Source organism: Tamandua tetradactyla, chromosome 3 (genome assembly GCF_023851605.1).
Source record: "Tamandua tetradactyla isolate mTamTet1 chromosome 3, mTamTet1.pri, whole genome shotgun sequence".
NCBI classification, from domain to species: Eukaryota; Metazoa; Chordata; class Mammalia; order Pilosa; family Myrmecophagidae; genus Tamandua; species Tamandua tetradactyla.
In genome coordinates this window covers 198,147,839-198,167,870 of record NC_135329.1, presented here as the reverse complement: position 1 = coordinate 198,167,870, position 20,032 = coordinate 198,147,839, and the positions used below count along the sequence as shown (strand labels likewise).

The following is a 20,032-nucleotide window of genomic DNA, read 5'->3' as shown; positions in this document are numbered from 1 at the left end:
CACATCTGAAACACAACCAAAGCAAATATGGGATTGAAGGGAACCGTGAACGTTTACAGCCTCAGTTATGCCATCTCCGAGGAGACTCAGGGCCCCAGCACCCATATGGAGAGTAGGGTACATGACCAGGACAGAAATTAAAGGTCAACAGACTCCCTCAAGGAGGAAAGAATACAGATGGTATCACCAACCACTTATCTTATGAAGCATTAAACTCCTCTCCCAGATCACTATTGTTAACACATCTCCAAACCCTTGCATCAGGAAATCCAGCCAAAACTCTGTTCCCATACCCTATGGAATATCCTTGTCCTAAACCCTTATAAGCTGCTTCCTGAATCCCTACCCCACCTTTGCAGGGCACTGTGTTCATATTTTCCAGACAACTGCCACCAGGAAAGATCTTCTGTTTGTAAGTTCTGATAAAATTCAGGTCTAACTGAGTTTTGTACCAAACATGTCCTTTGGTCTTGGGCCTGCTCTGACTCGAGCCCTTCAAGAACTGGGTTGGAACATTCTCTTTAAAAAAAAAAAAAAAAAAAGACAGTGGAGGCTCTTCCTGTCACTTAGCTTCTTCCGCTAAAAAATCACAGTGACAGCAGAAGAGGACTTGGGTGAGAACAGGATGAATCCAGTTGGCCACGTAATCCTGGGCAAGTTATTTCAGTTCCCGGTTCAGCAAAACAGGGCTGGCAATAACCACTTCTCAGGATGACCGGCAGGATTAAATGAGGAAAAAACATAAAGCATTATCACAGTGGCACAGACACAGAGTTCAACACAGGATATGGCATATTATCATTTTAAGTCTTATTATCCCAGTCTATAAAATGATGAAAATGATACTAATGCACTGTTATAAAAGTCAAACAAGATAATGAACCTGGATGCCAATAAAAGCAGTAAAACGTGAAATAGAAAGGAGTTAGTATAACCGTAATTCAGCTAAGCTACTCAGACTGCATGAGTCATCCCTGACACAACAATTGATTTTTTTAAAGCAATAAAGCCTATCGGGTCTTCATCCAGTGACAATGGTCAAATTCATATAAAATCTGACAAGAGGTTTGGGAATCCTGAACACAGCTACCCTTGCAAGTAAGTCTGGGTGAGAGAAGATGTTACCTTCAAGTTCTGTTCCCTTTTAATTAACATTCCTTAATCCCCAGCGGAGAAGAGGCAGCCACTATTTTAGGGACCTCCCTTACAGGAGAAAGCCAGGAAGCTGCCTGCCCCACTGAGGGACCTCCCCAGCCCCATCCGCCTTCCCTCCCTCCCCAACCACACCGGGAGCTTCCCTTCCCTTCCTTCCTCCCCTCCGCTGAGTAAGGAACATCCCTCATTATTACCTCTGCAGCCAGGCAAGGAGCACCCCCTTCACACACACACTCACACTCACATACACACACACACACACACACACACGCCTCTTCTGGGAATATCCATCATTGCCTCCCCGGGGGACTGAAGGACTGTGTCCGTCTTGCCCTGCCCACGCTGCCCTGAGACCTGGCCGAGGACAGAGAGCGACCCAGTCAGCCTCCACGTGGCCCCCTGTGGACAAGGCCGTGCCCCCATTCAGACACTCCAGCAGCACTACGGGTGCACCACAGCCCACCCCACCTCTCCTCAGCCGCTGCACCCTCAGGCCACCTCCACCCAGTGACTGACACGCCCTTTGTCCAGCATATGGACAGACAAATCAGAAAAAAAAAAAGACAAAAAATAAATAAATAATGGGGGGAGCAGGGTATGGGATGTTCTGGGTATTCTTTATTACTTTGTTTATTTATTATTCATTTATTTATTTATATTTAACATGGACGGGCATGGGGAATCAAACCTGGGTCTCCGGCATGGAAGAAGTGCCTGCTGAGCCACTGTCACACTGCTCCTCTTTTTTACTTTTATTTTTATTTTTCTGGAGTAATGAAAACGTTCAAAAATCGATTGTGATAACGAGTACACAGCTATATGACAATACTGTGAAGCACTGTTCAATTTGGATAATTATATGGTATGTGAATATATGATATATCTCAATAAAATTGCTTTAAAAACAAATCAAGCAACAAATCCCCAAACCTCATGCTAAACCTCAAAGTCCAAGGTTGCTCTTTCCATTCACCTTTGGCATGAGCACCTTTGGCACGAGAAAGCCAATAACCATCAGTAATGACAACCAGAGTCTCCAAGACTGAAGGTCCTCAGTCTCCCAGCGAAAGTGTTCCACACCCACTGGGCAACAGAATTAACCCGGAGCTGAACATACACATTACAGGGTGCTTCCAGGTTGGTTTTCTGTTTGTTTTAAGTACTCTCACGTTATTTGCACCCACTCAATCACCATGCAAATTTTAGAACTTTTTCTTTTAATCTCAGAAAATAAATGACAGAGGGAAAGAAACTCATGCACCCTGGGTCTTTCCTGCGTTTTCTTTAGAAGAGAGGGCACGCTCCCTCCTCCCTGCCACCCACCCCTCTGCCCTGGAGTGCTCAGCAGATACGGAGCAGACATCAGGAAGAGAGAGGGACAGCTGGACCAACATTCACCCTTCTGATTCACAAGATGCATGTTTTGCAGATTCTCAGATTATATTTCTAGATAGAAGCTAGATTGCAGAGTAGGGCAGGTTGGGAGAGAGGCATGGGGGGAGGAAAAAAGTGGCTTTCGGTTTTAGAGAGAAAAGGAGAAAACAATCAGGAAGAATTAGGCTCAAACAGTGACAACTCTAAGCCTTAGAGACCTTACTGATGAATCAAGCCTTCAAACCGGCACTCACGTGTTTAACTCCAAGGGTTCTTTGTTTAACTGATAAACAACATTTTAAAAATGTACACATTCATTTTAAAACCTGGAGATTTCACATGAACAGAAAGGACGGTCTGATGACTCTAGGCCCCCGTTTCCTCCTGGCACAGCTGGAGATGAGGGGCAGCCGCTCCCCAGCGCCCCCACTGGCCGCACACGGAAGGCTCTGCAGGACGCCCCACCCTCGCCTCTCCACCTGGGGCTTCCCGCTGCCTTTCTCTCCCCAGGCCTCTGAAGCCATTTGAATGTATGGTCCTTGAACTTGTTCTACAAATGAGAAATATAAAGACAAGTGTAGAGAATTCACTGAACCCACAGTGCCTGGCAGCCCACTAAGCGCTCCCTGAACCTCTGTTTTTAGTGCAGATCTTGGGTCTCAGAAATGCGAACCTCGCTGCTCTCTTTCCACCATCTGCCTCTGACAAGCAGCATCCCTGCCAGGCAGTCTTTGACCTTAGGTTGTCTTCGGGGCCCTGAGCACTGCACACAGCTGCAGAGCAGGTCTGGGGTATGCAGCCTCAACACTGTTCCACACGGGAGGTAGGTGCAGGGCACAAACTTGACCCTGGGTCTATGTGACGCCAACTCAGACGGTGTACCTTGCTGCCTCACAACCTCACAGCTGGCCACCCATCTCTCTGCACCCAACCCCCCCCCTCCAGAAAATCAGGACTCATGTGGCCCTCAACAAAGCTATATACATGACAGGGCCCTGAGCAAAACCCTGGAAAGGAGCTCCCCTCTCTAACCTGAATTGTCACTGAAGTTTTGTGGATGCACCAGCTGCTCCATTATACTACAAGTTCCCTTGAGGATGATGCCCTGCCTTACAGGTTTCTCTCTCCAATGTATACAGAGTGGTTGCTTAATGCCTTTTGGAATTATTAGTCAACTGCTGCCAGTTTTAGCTGCTGACTACATATTCCTGAAGGGTGCATTTTATACCCAAATAGGCTCAGAAATGTCCTTTTTTTCTTTGCATATCACTTCTCCCTCTTCTAGTTTTATTCACATGTGGGAAGGTGTACAAATTACATGAGATCGCAGGTTTGACTGGTTTTTGCAAACTAAACAAAAAAGTTGCTTTCCTAGTTTTTAAAATTTTCCTAAATTATTTTGCCAAAGAAACCAGGAAACAAATTCCACTCTAGCAATCAAACTTACGTGCATGAGTTATGTGTGTGATTGTGGTAGAAGGAAAGCTGGAGGATAAAACAGGGGACTATATGACACAGTTCTGTGAACATGACTGGGATTAACAGTACAAACTATGACAAGAATGTTCTTTCACGAATTAAAACAAATGTATGCTACTATTACATGCTGTTAACAACAGGGTGGTATATAGGAAAATATACACCTAATGTAAACTGTAGACCATAGTTAACAGTAAAAATTTAATATTCTTTCATTGGTTGTAACAAAGGTACCACACTAATACAAAGTGTCAATAATAAGGGGGTATGAGAGGCATGGGGTTTTTCTTCTCAGAGTAACAAATATGTTCCAGAATTGATTGTGGTGATGAATGCACAACTCTGGGAATGTAAACTGTGAATGTAATAGCCATGGATTGTACACTTTGGATGGAGTGTATGGTATATGAATATATCTCAATAAAACTGCTTAAAATAAAAGAGCCAGCCCATGGTTGCTGGCTCTTCCCTTTGTCATAAAACAGAAGTGATCAAGAGAAAGGCTGCAGCATCAGTCTGGTCCCAGAGTAAAGAGTACAAGGTACAGAGTTGTAGCTGACTCATCACAGACCTGCATATAGTGTCAATGTGTTAACATAGTGTGGACAAGAAATAAATCTCTAGGTTGTAAAACAAAACAAAAAAAATCACGCACACAGTACTTGAGTAACACAACAGGTAGTTGTTGTAGAAGTGGTTAATGAATGACAATAATAAGGATACTTACAACCCATATGATGATTAGCCTTCTGGATAAATAGGGATCAATATTCCAGTGAGTGAATGGAAGAAAAGTGATGAAGAACACTTCTTGACCCAAAAGAGCTGAAAATCTGAAGAGGTAATAGTAGAAATAATTCTTCACAATGTATTTCTGTGTATGAACCTAAAAGACAAAAGTTAGAAGATTCTGAGTTCATTGGACACATCACCAAGGGGCAATGTTTAAAACTTTGTCAAAACTCGCAGCTCTCAATTGCCAACGTGCTCCTTCTCTGCCATTTTGTTATTACATCATCATAACAATCAGGCTGAACATCACTGACCCCAATTTGTGCACATAAATATAGATGATGTTGGTTCTTAAGTTAGTAACATCCAGACAGAACTACCAAAAGACAAAATGGCCAAAGCCTTTTCTTTGTGCATACGGGAAGCTGGAAAGTTGAGGGAAGTTATCTCTTGGGCTAGAGCACCATACTGGTTCATGACTGTGGTCGGCAGAAGGACGGCCCCCAAATCCTAGTCCCCAGAACCTGTGAGAGTTACCTCACATGGCAAAGAGGACTTTGCAGATGTTATTAAAGTAATGACCTTGAGATGGGGAGACTGTTCTGGATAATCTGGGTGAGCCCAATGTAATCCAAGGATCTTAAAAGATAGGAGAAGGGACCCATCAGAGTGAGAGGTCAGACTCAGAAAGAGATTTGAGGATGCAACACTAGTGGCTTTGAAAACGGAGGAAAAATACCATGAACTAAGGAATGTGGGCACCCTATAAAAGCTGGAAAATGCAAGGAAACAGCTCCTTCCCTTGAGCCTCCATTGGAATGCAGCCTTGCCAACATCTTGATTTCAGCCAAATAAGACCTACTTTGGTCTTCTGGCTTCTAGAACTGTAAGAGAACAAATTTGTGTTGTTGTAAGCCATCAAGTCTGTGGTGATTTGTTACAGCAGCAATAGATAACTAATACAAGGACTCTAGAAAAATTATCAGCTCTGAACTTTTTTTAGTTCATCTTTTAAATGGGACTAGTAAGGTCAACCCAATAAGGTGATACTTACTACATGTACATACACGGTCTCCTAAAATTGCATGACTATTTTCTATCATCATTTCCCTCTCTCTTATTCTGGAAGGTTAAAAAAAAAAAAAAAAGAACAAGGAGATTAAAACAGGAAGGAACAGACAATCAATTTAGAAATATGGTAGATACCTCCTAAAGATTGGTATATTAGTAACAAGTTGAAACACAAAAATATTGTCCCCCTTGAAAGGAATCTAGAAAGTAGAAGGAAAACACAATGCTCCACAAGCTAGTCGTACAACTTCATAAAATTAAATCAAAGTAAAATGGCAGCACTGAAAAAGGAGAGGTAAAGGGGCATGCAACTACAGGTGGCCACTTTGTAAGTCTCTTGTAGGCTGGATTTTTGTTCTGGTTTGTTTTCAACAAAGTCTGAGGTCCTTGAACCCTGCGAACGTTGGGAGAATAAGGTACGTGTTTTTATTCTGAAAATATTCACTCTGTGCTCTAAGGTCCCGGTGCCTGCACTGAGTGCCAGGAACATTCAGAGGGGTGCCTTCAGCCTACGCGGGATTCAAGGAGCTCCTGAGGGACCGGAATACCAAAGAGAACAACGTGTGTGTGTGTGTGGGGGGGGGGGGTGGAGTGCATTTTTAAATGACTAGAGATGCGTCTGAAGCCTTTTAAAGGACCAAAAGCACTTTTATACTTAATGAATAAAAGCAGATGACCTCGAAAACTGCAAGAATATAATTGTACTTGATGCTGTTGGCTGCCTACCAAGTTTGCATTCCTCTTTTTCTTCCTAACAGGTTCCTGATTTTCTTCCAGCATCTGTACCCTCCCCCTTCTCCCCCCGCCCCCCATCAAAGCTCCATGATGCTGGGGAAGGTGATACTGCCCTCAGCCCCAGAGGTGGAGTCTCACCCAGCCTTGGGAAGTTTAAGAATTCAGCCTCAACCCAAGCAGTGCATGGAACTACCTGGAGACCTCGCTGGTAAGGGCTGAGCACATGTTATAATCTAAAATGGGGGTGTTATAATCTAACATCTCATCTGAGATGAATTTTACTTCCAAGTGAGTTCAAATTAGAGAGAATGCCAAAAGATGCGTTTTAAATAGGAAAACCTGTAATGCACAAAAACAAATTAAATAGGAAAATGTACATCTTCGTCTCTCTGTTTTGCAAGTCAAGGACCTGGGACAAGGGACTGTGAAACAAGAACAAAACAAGGACAAGGGACTGTGAAAGAAAAGTGACTTTTTCTCTTTCCCTGACTCTGTCCCTGTCCATCTGTGAGTCTCTTTCTGTCTGTCTCAGAACTATGACCTGCTACCTGAGAACTAATCTCCGCTGGTTCTGTTTTATAAATACATACCAAGCAGGCCTGGCCTTGAGTAACTCTGTAAAGGGCTTATTCCTGACATAAAGATTAGTTATTCTAACCCACCAGCCACCAGGTATACCTGGTACTCTGTTCTGCTTGAAAGCTTTACAAGCAGAAATTCTGCCAAAATCTGAGACGAAAGCCCCTCTTTGGTGTCACTTCATGGCCTCCGGGAGTTAGACAATTATGATAGACACCCAGCAACAACCTCTCGCCTTCCCTAGAGATTTAACGGAGAGACCAAGTTCAGTATCTTAATCCTAGTAAACAACTGAGAAGATCTTCAAGCATGACAGCAAACTGTTTTGGTGTTCCACGTTACTAATTAATACCTTTAGACATGATTGTTCTAATCTTTCAGGAATTCTGCTTTTGGGAGGAAGAGTTAAATAGTCTCTAAATGTTCTTAGGAACAGAAAAACCAAAGATGGCATTTTAAAAATCAGCCTTCATACGGGACACCCAAAGGATTTTCTTAGATAACATCCCTACATATGTGATTAAATAGCTTGAGAGCCAATATTTATCTCCAAATTCTTGGAGGTTATATGTATCTAAATAAAGTACTTAAGTACTGAGTTTCCCTTGTAGGAAATTTCCGTGTGACTGACCTGATTTTAATACATCTGCAATACATTAATATATAACAAGAATTTCAATCCCAATGTACGTGTTGGTCCCATCAGGAACAATTAGAGAAAGAAGAAACAGAGGTTAGAAATAGAATTGGTAGGTAATAGGGATAGAATCATGCACCCACAAAAGACATATCAAGTCATAGTCTGCATCCCTGAGGGTATGAACTCATTTGTAAACAGTATCTTTGAACATGTTAAAGTGAGTCAGGGTGCGGATTCATTTAGGTGTGACCAAACAGAATCACAGTGGGCTCTAATTCGTATGATTGGAGGCTTTTTAAAGGGAAAAAATTCAGACTACTGAGCAGGAGAAGGGAGAAAAACCAGAAGCCAGAGAGGAGAGAGATGGCCGTGTACCTAGGACTCCCACTGTTGCCAGGAGAAAGGATGACCTTGCCGCCATCTTGATCTGGGACTTCTAGCCTCCAAACTGTGAGCCAATTCTCATTTTGTAAGCCAACCCACTGTGTGGTATTTGTCATAGCAGCCTGGCAAACTAAGACAATACATAAAATGAATGGCAAAGAAGAGAAGGGCAGAGGCTGGGAGAAATGAAACCTAAGTCCAGAACTCTACTTCATTTCCAATTGGCCAGGTTCAAGGGCCTTGGGGCAGTAGTGGCTCTGGGGCAGGACCCAGGAAACCAAATCTGGAAGTCATTGCATTTACATGGGTGGAGAAACATTCTTAGAAACAAAATGTATCTTAGTATGCATATCATGGGCCCCAAAGTCAAATGAAATTTCTGGTAAACAAGGGCTGGAAAAACAAAAATTACCCACAAACTAACTTAAAGTGTGTAAAATGGCATTGCTACTCTCATTTGTGTATTTTATTTCTTGGTTTTCAGAGGTTCACTTGCAATTTCAATCTCAGAATCCCATTCTTCCCTTTTTAATGGCTCATAAGTTTCTCAAATGCACAGTCTCCTAATACAGAGGGTTCTCAGCAGCATAATCTTTTGATCAGAGAAAAGCTCTTTTATTTTGCCAATACCAGGGTTTTCAGTGCTTCCTCTAAGACTGCCTTCAATGTATAAATAATTCAGGAAAAAGGAGGGAACAACACAAGTTGACTGAATGATAAAAACAAAGAATGCTGTGAGAATGTATGACTTCTCAATTCAGTTCTGCCCCTGAGCATCTGAACCATATTTTGTTTTCCAAACACACGCCAAGGAGGCTTAAATGCAAGGGAAATATGCCCCAGTCAGTGCCACTGGATGTAAAAATGGGCTGGCCTGATCCAGACCGCAGAGAAGCAAATATCCAGCAGACTCGGCAGCTGGCCAGGCTTTTGAGCTTTCCAAGGAGGAATATAAGAAATAGCTTTGAGCCAAAACAATGGGTGACCTTGGGGAAGTCATCACCTTTCTGAACCTCAACTGCCTCCTCTGCAAACAACAGAATAGGATTAGTTCAATTGCTTTTTAACTTCAAATAAACTTTTTTCTTTATAGCAAGGAAAGGATAATCAAATAAAATGTTACCCCAGGGCCTATTATATAAAATGATATCAGGTTGGAAACCTGTCTCAACTGGACAAAAGTGAAGAGGAGCCCAGGGAGCCCCTATCTCAGGCCAGCTTTTCCTCCCTCATAGTCTTTCTCTGCAGGATCTCAGAGAAGGGCAGAGTTCACCTTGAAAACTGTTGACCCTGCTCCCTTCCAGATCTCAGATGCAGGCCTCCCTGTAATTAACCTTTGGCTTTTCAGACCCAGGTTACAGGTGCTACTTGAGCTCTTTAAAGGATTAGATAAACTGGGCAAATGTCACTGCAAGGTAAGGTTACTTACCTCCATTTTTCTTTCTTTTTTTTTTTTTTCAGATTAGAGCTGTACAATTAAGAATTCTGCCAAAGGTCAAGTTTAGTTAGTACACTATCTCCACAGAGCCCAGGTGAGGTCACATCCAAGGCGATAATATCTGTAACTCTAAGTGGTCTGCTTTCATTTGAAGCAGTAGGAAGAGTTCATTCCCTAGGGGTGATAGATCATATCTATATAGGGTACAACTCAGTCTTATTTAAAAATAATTTTGAAATCCAAACCTCCTTCACGGAAGATAACAACCAGCAGCATTCCCTTCACAATAGCTTTGTTTCAGGGAAGTTTTAGAGACTTTCAGAAAGAAGCAAATGAATGTGGAGGGGTCTGAGGTGGTGAGCAGAAAAGAGGCACAGGAAGAGGGATAGCCAGAGCCCGGTGACCAGGAACATGGACTTGGGAGGCAGGGTGTCCTGAAGCGAACTGACCAGTAACTGCTTGACCACTGACTACTTGAATAACTTCACACAAAGTACTGGATCACCCTGAGCCTCAGTTTCCCCATATGTGAATGGAAACAATGACAGTACATACCACCTAGGGATGCTGGGAGGATTAAATGAAATATGGTGGATGATGTATGTAAAGTGCTCAGATCAGAGTCTAGCAGAGTAGCTCCATAGGACTGGCTGTTGACTTTGATGATGGCGGTGGTGGCAGCCAACAATTCTCAGTTTCTTCTCAACTCAAATGTGCGTATCATTGGCCTGGGGAGACTGCTAAATGGCAGGTTCTGAACAGTTAATCTGGGGCAGGGATTAGATTTCTCCCAGGTGATGAGATGCTCCAGGTCCATGGACCAACCTCAGTTTGAGTAGTAAAGGTCAAGGACATCCCGGTGAAGTATTTTCTAAACACAACCATAAGGCTCTCAGATTTAATTCTCAGTGTTCCAAGAAGCCTCAAATGGAGTTAAAAGATTAAAATAAAGTGATGAAAATGTTGAAGACTAGCCAGAGCAGGATAGTTAACAAATTCCATGGAGGATTCTACAATAGTCCAAAAGCAGGATCTAAGCTTGAATGAGCACCTCAATCACAGCATTTACTCAAGGGATACATGACAAGTCTCAGTGGGAATTGCAGGTTGATCAAACTACCTGATTATGCAAAAAGAAATGGAAAATCTTCTCAGGGCTCCTTGACTCCATGGAGGGGGGTTTACATAAATTCTGGATGGCAATTCCAAAATAGTTAAGAAGGACTCATGAAGTTGAAAACACATTCCTAAACTCTCAGGCCATCATGATAAAGAAAAACAGACCTCTTTTACCTAAAGAGGGTGTTTGTGCTACTGTCAGAATCCTCTCTTGGAGATGAGGTTGTATGATCTCCACAGGAAAGAATATCTGTTTTTATGTTTTCTGTTAAAATGGAGGCAGAATTTTTTTTAAGAAAAAGTAAAAAGAAGAGCGTGTCCATTAGGATCCGTGGTTTTTGGAAGTTTATAATTTTATTTTTAACACAACCTGGGATGTTACCTCTCATTTCTAGGTATATCTGCAATAAAACATGTTCATCCTAAACAAGCCCTGCAAACTGTACTCCCATGAGGGTGAGTATGACTGGTTAGAGTGTGTCACATGCTTGCCCAAGATCCTTTCTCAAAGTATAAAGTTTTCATGTGCTGGGGATTGTGGGAAAAGAGGGGTATCAGCCTATGACCTCCAAATTGATAGCCATTTATGGAGACCAGAACCTCTAGGAAAAATACCTTCCAAGACAATGGCAGTGCTGAGAGGGAAATTTATAACTCTAAATGCTTACATTAAAAAAGAAGAAAGATTTCAAATCAGAGACTTCACCTCAGAGTGAACTAGAACTAGAAAAAGAAGAGCAAACTAAATCCAAAGCAAGCAGAAGGAAGGAAATAACAGAGATTAAGGCAGAGATAAATGAAATAGAAGATTAAAAAAAAACTATAGCGGGAATCAATAAGACCAAAAGTTGGTGATTTGAAAAGATCAATAAAATTCACAAACCTTTAGCTAGACTGGCACAGAAAAAAAAGAGAGAGAGAGAGGACACAAATAGCTAAAATGAGAATTGAAAGCGGGATATTACTACTGACCAAAATGAAATAAAAAGGGCTATAAGGGAATACTATGAACAAATGGTGGACCAACAAATTTGTTAAACTAAATGAACTGGACAAACTCCTAGAGACACACAAACAACTTACACATTTATGGAAGAAGAAATAGTAGATCTCAAAAAACCAATAACAAGCAGACTGATTCAGTAATCAAAAACTTTCCCACAAAGAAAAGCCCAGGACCATATGGCTTCACAGGAAAATTCCACCAAACATTCCAAGAAGACTTAACTTCAATTCTGCTCTAATTTTTCCAAAAAATTGAAGAGGAAGGAATACTCCCTAATGCATTCTATGAAGCCAACATTATCTTTTCACCAAAACCAGATAAAGATACCACAACAAAACTAAAGATGAATATCCCATAGTCTTTTTGCATATAGATGCAAAAGTCCTCAGCAAAATACTAGCAAACAGAATCCAACAGCACATTAAAAGAATTATACACCATGGTCAAGTGGGATTTATCCCAGGTATGCAAGGATGGTTCAACATAAGTCTGCTGGTCTTCTCTCCAGGCCCCTGGGTTCCAACAACTTTCCCCAGGGTGACTTCTTTCTGCATCTCCAAAGGCCTGGGCTGAGCTGCGAGTGCTGAGATGAGGAATGCCGAGCTGCTAAGGCTGTGCTAGGTTGCGCTCTCTCATTTAAGCACCAGCCAATTAACTCAAACGTCACTCATTGCAGCAGACATGCCTCCTAGCCAACTGCAGATGTAATTAGCAACAAATGAGGTTCACATACCATTGGCTTATGTCCGCAGCAACAAAACTAGGTATGCACACCTGGCCAAGTTGACAAATGAATCTAACTAACACATGTCCACCCCTTGGCAACTTGGCAACTTCAAGCATTTGCCTTAAACAGGTGCAAAAAATTTTCTTCTTGCTGTGGACCTGTGAATCTCAAAACAAGTTATCTGATGCCAATATGCAAAGGAGGATAAACACAGGATCCATAGGGAGAAACTGGAAGGAAAACCTGCAGGCAAACACCATGTGGAGAGTGGGGTGCTGCTGTTGCAGTTTGCAGATACCAAACATGTTGGAACGGCTTTTTAAATGGATAAAGGGAAGAATTTGGAAGAGTTGTGAGAAGCTTGATAGAAAAGGCCTAGAATGTTTTGAAGAGACTGTTGGTAGAAATGCAGACTCTGAAGATACCTCTGATGAGGCCTCTAGACAGAAATGAGGCATGTGTTATTACAGACTGGAAGGAAGGCGATCCTTGTTTTAAAATGGCAGATAATCTGGCAAAGTTGACTAGTGGCTTTGGCTGGAAGGCAGATTGTAAAAGCCATGAGCTTGGATATTTAGCAGAGGAGATCTCCAAATTAAATGTCAAAATTATAGCCTGGTTTCTCCTTGCAGCTTATAGTAAAATGTGACAGGAAAGAGATAAGCTGAAAACTGAACTCTTGATTACAAGGAAACCAGAAATTGATGTCCTGGAAAATTCGGGGCCTCCAGAAATGGAGACCCCAGAGAATAGTGCTCCATGTGAGAATTTAACCAAATGTGAAACCAGTCAGCCATTTCAGAGAAAGTCAGGATCGGACATGGAGTTATCCAGGAAGGATTTGTGGAAACTCCTTATGTCTGATGGGCATGATCCGAGGCTACTCCATAGAAAGCTGACAAGAGTGCTGTCGGACCTGTATAAACAGAGCCACTGGCAGGCTGGACTGGGGGGTTCAGAGAAGGGACACATTGGAGGAAAAATAACTTCAAAGGCAAAACCGTGGAGGCTGAGGTCTGAAGTCAAGAAGCCTGGGGCCAGGAGAGCAGACCCACCCAAGCCCATGGAGAGGGTGAGTTTGCCCCAAAGGCAGAGGATGGGCCTTCTACCTCATTGCAGTGGAAGAGTCATGCCACCTCAGGCCTCGGAGAGGGTGAAGCACATTCCTTGGGGTTTGGGGAGAGCCTAGCTGCCACCACATGGAGGGGTTGAGCATGTGCCCCAGAGATGGCAGAGAGCCTGGGTGCAGCCCCGATGCTTGGAGAGGGTGGAGCCGAGAGAAAGGTGGTCTCCCCAATATCCTCCAAGGTTGCATTTGGAGAGAGGCAGGCCTCTGTGTAGGCCCTTGGAAAGGGTGGGACTGCCACTTTCTAAAGCCCTGAGGATAAATGAATCTCAGACTTTCAAATCTAATGGACTTTGCCCTGCAGGTTTTTGAAACTGTATGGGTCCGGTGACCCCTGTGTTCTTTCCTCCCTATGGAAATGTGTATATGTATCCTATGAATGTTCCTCCTTTGTATGTTGGCAGCAAATAACTTGTTATGAGTTTTCAAAGGTCCAGAGCAAATGGAGAGAATTTTGCCTTAGGACAGACCATGCCTGTAACTGACTTGATGAGATTTTATACTGTCTCTAATTTTGTACTTCATTGTATTGCTACTGAAAGGTTTAAGGATTTCTGATATTGTTATGAAATTAATGTATTTTATATATAGGAAAAACATTTTCTTTTTTAGGAGCCAGAGGGTGGAATGTGCTGGTTTGAAAGGAAGTATGTCCCCTAAGAAAAGCCATGTTTTAATATAAATCCCATTTCATGACGGTAGAATAATCCCTATTCAATACCGTATATTTGAAACTGTAATGAGATCATCTCCCTGGTTGATGTGATTTAGTCAAGAATGATTGTTAAACTGGATTAGGGGACAACATGTTTCCACCCATTTGGGTGGGTCTTGATTGGTTTATTGGAGTCCTATAAAAGAGGAAATATTTTGGAGAATGAGAGATTCAGAGAGAGCAGAACAATGTAGCCATGAGATGCAGAGAGTCCACGAGCCAGCAACCTTTGGAGATGAAGAAGGAAAACGCCTCCCGGGGAGCTTCATGAAACCAGAAGCCAGGAGAGAAAACTAGCAGATGGAGATGCCATGTTTGCCATGTGTCCTTCCAGCTGAGACAGAAGCCCTGACTGTGTTCGCCACATGCCTTCTCACTTGAGAGAGAGACCCTGAACTTCATCGGCCTTCTTGAACCAAGGTATCTTTCCCTGGATGCCTCTGATTGGACATTTCTTTAGACTTGTTTTAATTGGGACATTTTCTTGGCCTTAGAACTGGAAACTTGCAACTCATTAAATCCTCCCTTTTAAAAGCCATTCAATTTCTGGTATATTGCATTCCAGCAGCTAGCAAGCTAAAACAATAAGAAAATCAATTAATGTAATATACCACATTCACAAAACAAAGGGAATAAAACAACATCATCATCTCATTTAATGCAGAAAAGGCATCTGAAAAAGTCCAGCACCCCTTCTTGACAAAACACTTAGAAAACTAGAAATAGAAGGAAACTTCCTCAACACGATACAGGGTATATGTGAAAAACCCACAACTGACATCATACTTAATGGTGAAAGACTGAAAACTTTTTCTCTAAGATCAGGAGCAAGACAAGGATACCCATTGTCACCAGTGTCATTCAACATTGTCCTGGAAGTTCTAGCCAGAGCAGTTAGGTAAGAAAAAGAAATAGGCATCTAAATTGGAAAAGAAGAAGTAAAACTTTCATATTTGTATGACATGAACCTATATATAGTAATCCTGAAAAATCCACAACAAAACCCTTAGAGCTAATAAATGAATTCTTCAAACTGGTAGGGTACAAGATCAACACCCCAAAATCAGTAGTGTTTATAAATACTAGTAATAAACAGTTGGAAGAAGAAATCAAGAAAAAAATTCCATCTATAATAGCAACTAAAAGAATCAAATAAATCTAACCAAGGATGTGAAGGACTGTTCGCAGAAAACTACATTGCTAAAAGAGATCAAAGACAACCTACATAAATAGAAAGACATTCCATATTCATGTATTGGAACACTACTGTTAAGATGTCAATTTGACCCAAAGCAATTTACAGATTCAACACAGTCCCAATCAAAATTTCAACAACCTTCTTTGTAGTAATGGAAAAGTCAATCAACAAACATATAGAAGGGTAAGTGGCCCCAAACAGCCAAAGGCATATTGAAAAAGAAGAATGAAATCGAAGGACACACATTTATTGATCTTAAAACTTATTACAAAACTGCAGGTACCTGAACAAGGACAGACATATAGACCAGTGGAATCAAACTAAGACCTCAAAAATGAACCCACATGTTTATGGCCAACGAATTTTTGAAAAGAAGGTAAAGACCACTCAATTGGAAAAGGATATGTTCAAAAAATGGTGCTGGGAAAACTGGATTTCCATTTGCAAAAGAATGCGAGCAGGCCACTCTCTCACTTAATACACAAAAATCAACTCAAAATGGATCAAAAGCCTAAATATAAGTACCAGAACTATCAAGTTGGAGGACTTACACTTCCCTACACATTTGAATGCGGTCAAAAGGGGAAATGTTAGGTCAAATATGTGTTATTAGAATAAACATTTAAAATAAAATCTATGGAGCTGCAGAACACAAACCACACTCTCTCAGTTAAACCATGAACTACAGCTAATAGTGCAATTATAAAAATGTGCTTTTATCAATTTCAACAAATATACACCCATATAATGTGTTAATAATAGGGTGGTGTATGGGAAACTTGTATTTTATTCATGATTTTTCTAAAGACCCACAACTTCTCTAATAAGAAAAATATATATTTTTTAAGAGCTTGAAACTGCACATTAATCACTCTCAGCTGCTTGGATGGCAGTTGTAGGGATTCCTTAGTCTGAGTTGAAAAGTAAGAGCAGGCTTGAAGGGACTGTACCCAAAGTGGCTTTTATTTGCAGCTGAGTTTTAGTTGTAGCCTTTTCACACAAGTTGAGCTTTGTTTTCCTCTTGACGGTACATCAGCCATCAGCTACTCCTCTGAATACCTGATGTCTTTTCTTTTTTTTGCCTCAAGGACCAGCTGTCACGGTGGGTTCCATCAGAAAGGGTGAACCAGTGTGACCAATTAGCAAATTCTCTATCTCTCATAACTGAGAGACGGTGCTAAATGGTGACAAAAACACCAAACCTGAATCTCTAAGTGATTCTTGCAACTGAAGAAAACAGTCCCTTCTATAACTTTTAGAACTCGAGGCCCAAAACATATATTTTTGCTTAAGAAGCAAATGTAGGAGCAGGTAGGGAGGACTAGACCACCAAGCGCTGGAGCAGGGGGCAGACTGCAGCCCTGGCTTCAGAGACGAGAGACGTGGGCTCGGCGAGGAGAATCTCTTTCACAGAAACGAAGGGCCACAGGAGACGACACAAAGAGCAGAAAGAACCTTTCCCATTTGTGAAGGGGCTGGGATAACTGGCTGCCCTTTAAATTCTCAAAATAGCTTAAGAACTTAACTGTTTTTCAAAACATTCTGGATCCGCTAAAACTTGAAACACATTGTGCCAAACATTCTTCCATTTAATTGTTAAGCCCTTGTGTGTTCAGTGGGATTTTTGGTGCAGATGTTTCTGATTCATTCCTATTAACTTATCAAAATGACATTCTGGAAGAGCTGCACGAGGCTCGAGGAGTCTTACAAACTTGAATTTATTTGTTTTAAACCAGGAAATCCCACCACCCCCGAACCCTTCCAACACACATACACACACCCTCACAGGCTGAGTTGGGTTCTCTTCAAACCTGACAGCGTGTTAGAACCCCTCGTTTCCAAGACACACTTTCTAAAGCTTTAAAAGGCACCAAAATAAAAACAAAGTTATTCGGGCACATTCAAGATTTTCTCCTCGGTAATCTTTAATGTGCAAAGATTTAAAATAACAACGTTTCAATCAGACAAAGCCAAAGCTGGATTCTGCCTGATTTACCACCGGAGTTAAGGAGGATTGACCCTATCAACTTCGGCGTGTTTGTCTGGGCTGAGCAGGACAGAACTTCGGCTCGGAGTTTTCTTTATCCAAGAATGTCACGTGAATAGGTGTGTGTATCCATGAAGAGGGATGACGCAACAGTCCTTTCCGCCACCCCCCAGCCCCCTGCCACTTAGCAGCTCTAAAGGAATCCAAGATGGTAAAGACAGCTGGAGTAGAACACATAAGGAAGGACGCAAAGGAAGAGAGGAGAAAATTTTGCTGAGGAGATGCCATTCTCTCCACACCCCTCCTCAGTCTTATCAAGACCGTCAATAGTCGAGAGTTTCCATCAGGTTTTCAAACTGCAGCTACCCACGAGGCACACCTCTCTGAGGAAGTTTAAAGCGACTAGTCCAAAAAATAAACCCAGGGAAAGCTTTGGAATTTGGTGTGCACACAGAAATGAAGCTTAAGAGAAAGGCCATACAGGGTTAGAAGGATGGTTTTCCCCACCCAGCCCATCTCTGGCACACTACATGCCCTGTCAATGTAGGGCTATTTTTTATTCTAATTTTTTGAGTTAAAGAGCTGGGCTCTTATATATCACTATTTGTTCTGACAATCTAAAACATTTTACTCAAGAACATGTGGAAATAAAAAATATATACAAATAAAAACAAATTCAAAACCAGCCATTTTCCCACCCTTCAAATTCAGCCACTTTGAATATTTCCAGCTGGTCCCTTTTCTAAGCATAAATGTGAGGTGTGTGTGGTGGTGTATATTTTAATAAAATAGGGATTATAATGAATTTTAAGTATTATTATAGTGCGAGCACTTCCGTGGGTCCCTAAACGCTATCTTAGATCATAATTTCAGTCAAGCCTGACTGTTTAACTTCTTAGTGCTTACGCCCCACCACCTGTGTCCCAATTTCTCAATCACTCATTGTCACAGCAGATCCCAGTGCAGGATGAGAGAGAAAACGAGTCCATCAGATGAATGGTGTTGACACGAGTAAGAGTTTTATTACCCCAGAACTTTTCCACCAGAGTTTCTCTGCCCAGTTCTGCTGGGGAGCACAGAGGCACTGCTTTAGTTAAAGCAGATACCGTTGCCAGATTTCGGCTTCCAGGTTCTTGGCCATGCTAAGAGAAAGACTGCGAGAAAGAACTCAAGGGCACAGCCTAACGAACAAGCAGACAGAAAATGTACTGAGAACACATGTGAGAGGACAGGCAGGCACTCTCGCAAAGACAGAGGTGAGGAAGGCGAGAGGCAATAGGCAACGTGGGGCCATCTGCTTTTACAGATTAGCTTCCCTTACTCCCCCTCCCCATTCCTGGTGCAGGACTTCTCATCCCTTCTCTTCAGGGTGGTGCCTGGTGGTAGGCAGTGCATCTGGGTGGGTCGTTCAGCTCCACCCCTTCCTGTGGATGACTCAGGTGGCGGCTGTTTGGCTCTAGCGTGGCTGGCGTTGGCCAGGTGTTTCCCATGAGTGGGCAGCCCCCGGGCAGGGTGTCTGAGGGGACAGGAACCTTCTTGACCTTGATGAACTGTCCTTGTTCCAGGGCTTCTCTCCCCTCTCAGGTCCCCTGGTCTAGGCTACGATAAAATGAAATATATTGGCTTAAATAATGAGAATTTATCCGCGTATGGTTTGGGGTTGTGAAAACATCCAAACTGAGGCATCATCAAGGTGATGCTTTCTCCTGAGACCAGGTGCTGGTGAACCCTGCTGTCACACAGCCAGGCACATGGCAGCATGCGCTGGTCTCGCCCTTCTCTTCTGGTTTCGTTGCTTTCAGCTTCTTGCTTCCATACCTCTTTTTCTCTCTCTGTATTCATTCCATTTATAAAGGACTCCAGACAGAGGATTAAGTCTTACCCTGAATGAGGCAGGTCACACCTTCACTGAAGTAGCCTTATGAAAAGGTCCCATTTACAATGGTTTCACATCTGTAGGAATGGATTAGATTTAAGAACATTTTTCTGGGGTACATACAACCACCACAGGCACCGAGCTCATGCACTCCCCCTGGACCTCACTTATTCATGACATGTCCAAATGCACATCCACACCAACTGTCTCATGACCAACTCCTTGCATTTTTTCCGCCTTATTGCTCTTTGCTTGTTTTATTTTCCCCAGGGACCTAAAATCTTTTTGTCATATTTTGCAAAAACTTTAGGGATACAATGTAAGGCCTCCTAAAGTCAACAGCTCAAAGACACATGAAATAAAGGGCCTGGGGATGGGTGTGACCTATGACAGTCACTTTGCTCAGCAGAGTGACATTCCCATAAGCCATCTCACAATAAGTAAAACCAGGAATTCCATGGGTCTGGAAGTTGTTACATGAGACAGAACCCTCCTTCATCAGCTCCCGCTAGCTCTAACCGATACAATCGGATAAAGGGGAGCCTCAGAGGGTCTGGGCATTGGCACCGGTTTTGTGTGCAATGCCAACTCCGCTGGGCAACTCTGGGGCACTTTGTACTTCCTCACTTGTGCAGTAGGTACACCTTTCAGAGGTAAGATGAAAAGAAGTCACTTCTGTAAACTGCATCAT

At 42.4% G+C, this 20,032-nt stretch overlaps 1 protein-coding gene across 2 annotated transcripts in view; it reads right to left on the bottom strand.

Moving 5' to 3' along the window:
- The window catches only part of SGPP2 (sphingosine-1-phosphate phosphatase 2), a 144,521-nt gene that overhangs the window by 86,173 nt on the left and 38,316 nt on the right, over positions 1-20,032 (bottom strand). For both annotated transcript variants that reach the window (XM_077155259.1, XM_077155260.1), the window contains exon 2: positions 4,736-4,894. In XM_077155259.1, the coding sequence (XP_077011374.1) occupies positions 4,736-4,894 (159 nt within the window). The remainder of the gene's footprint in view (positions 1-4,735; positions 4,895-20,032) is intronic.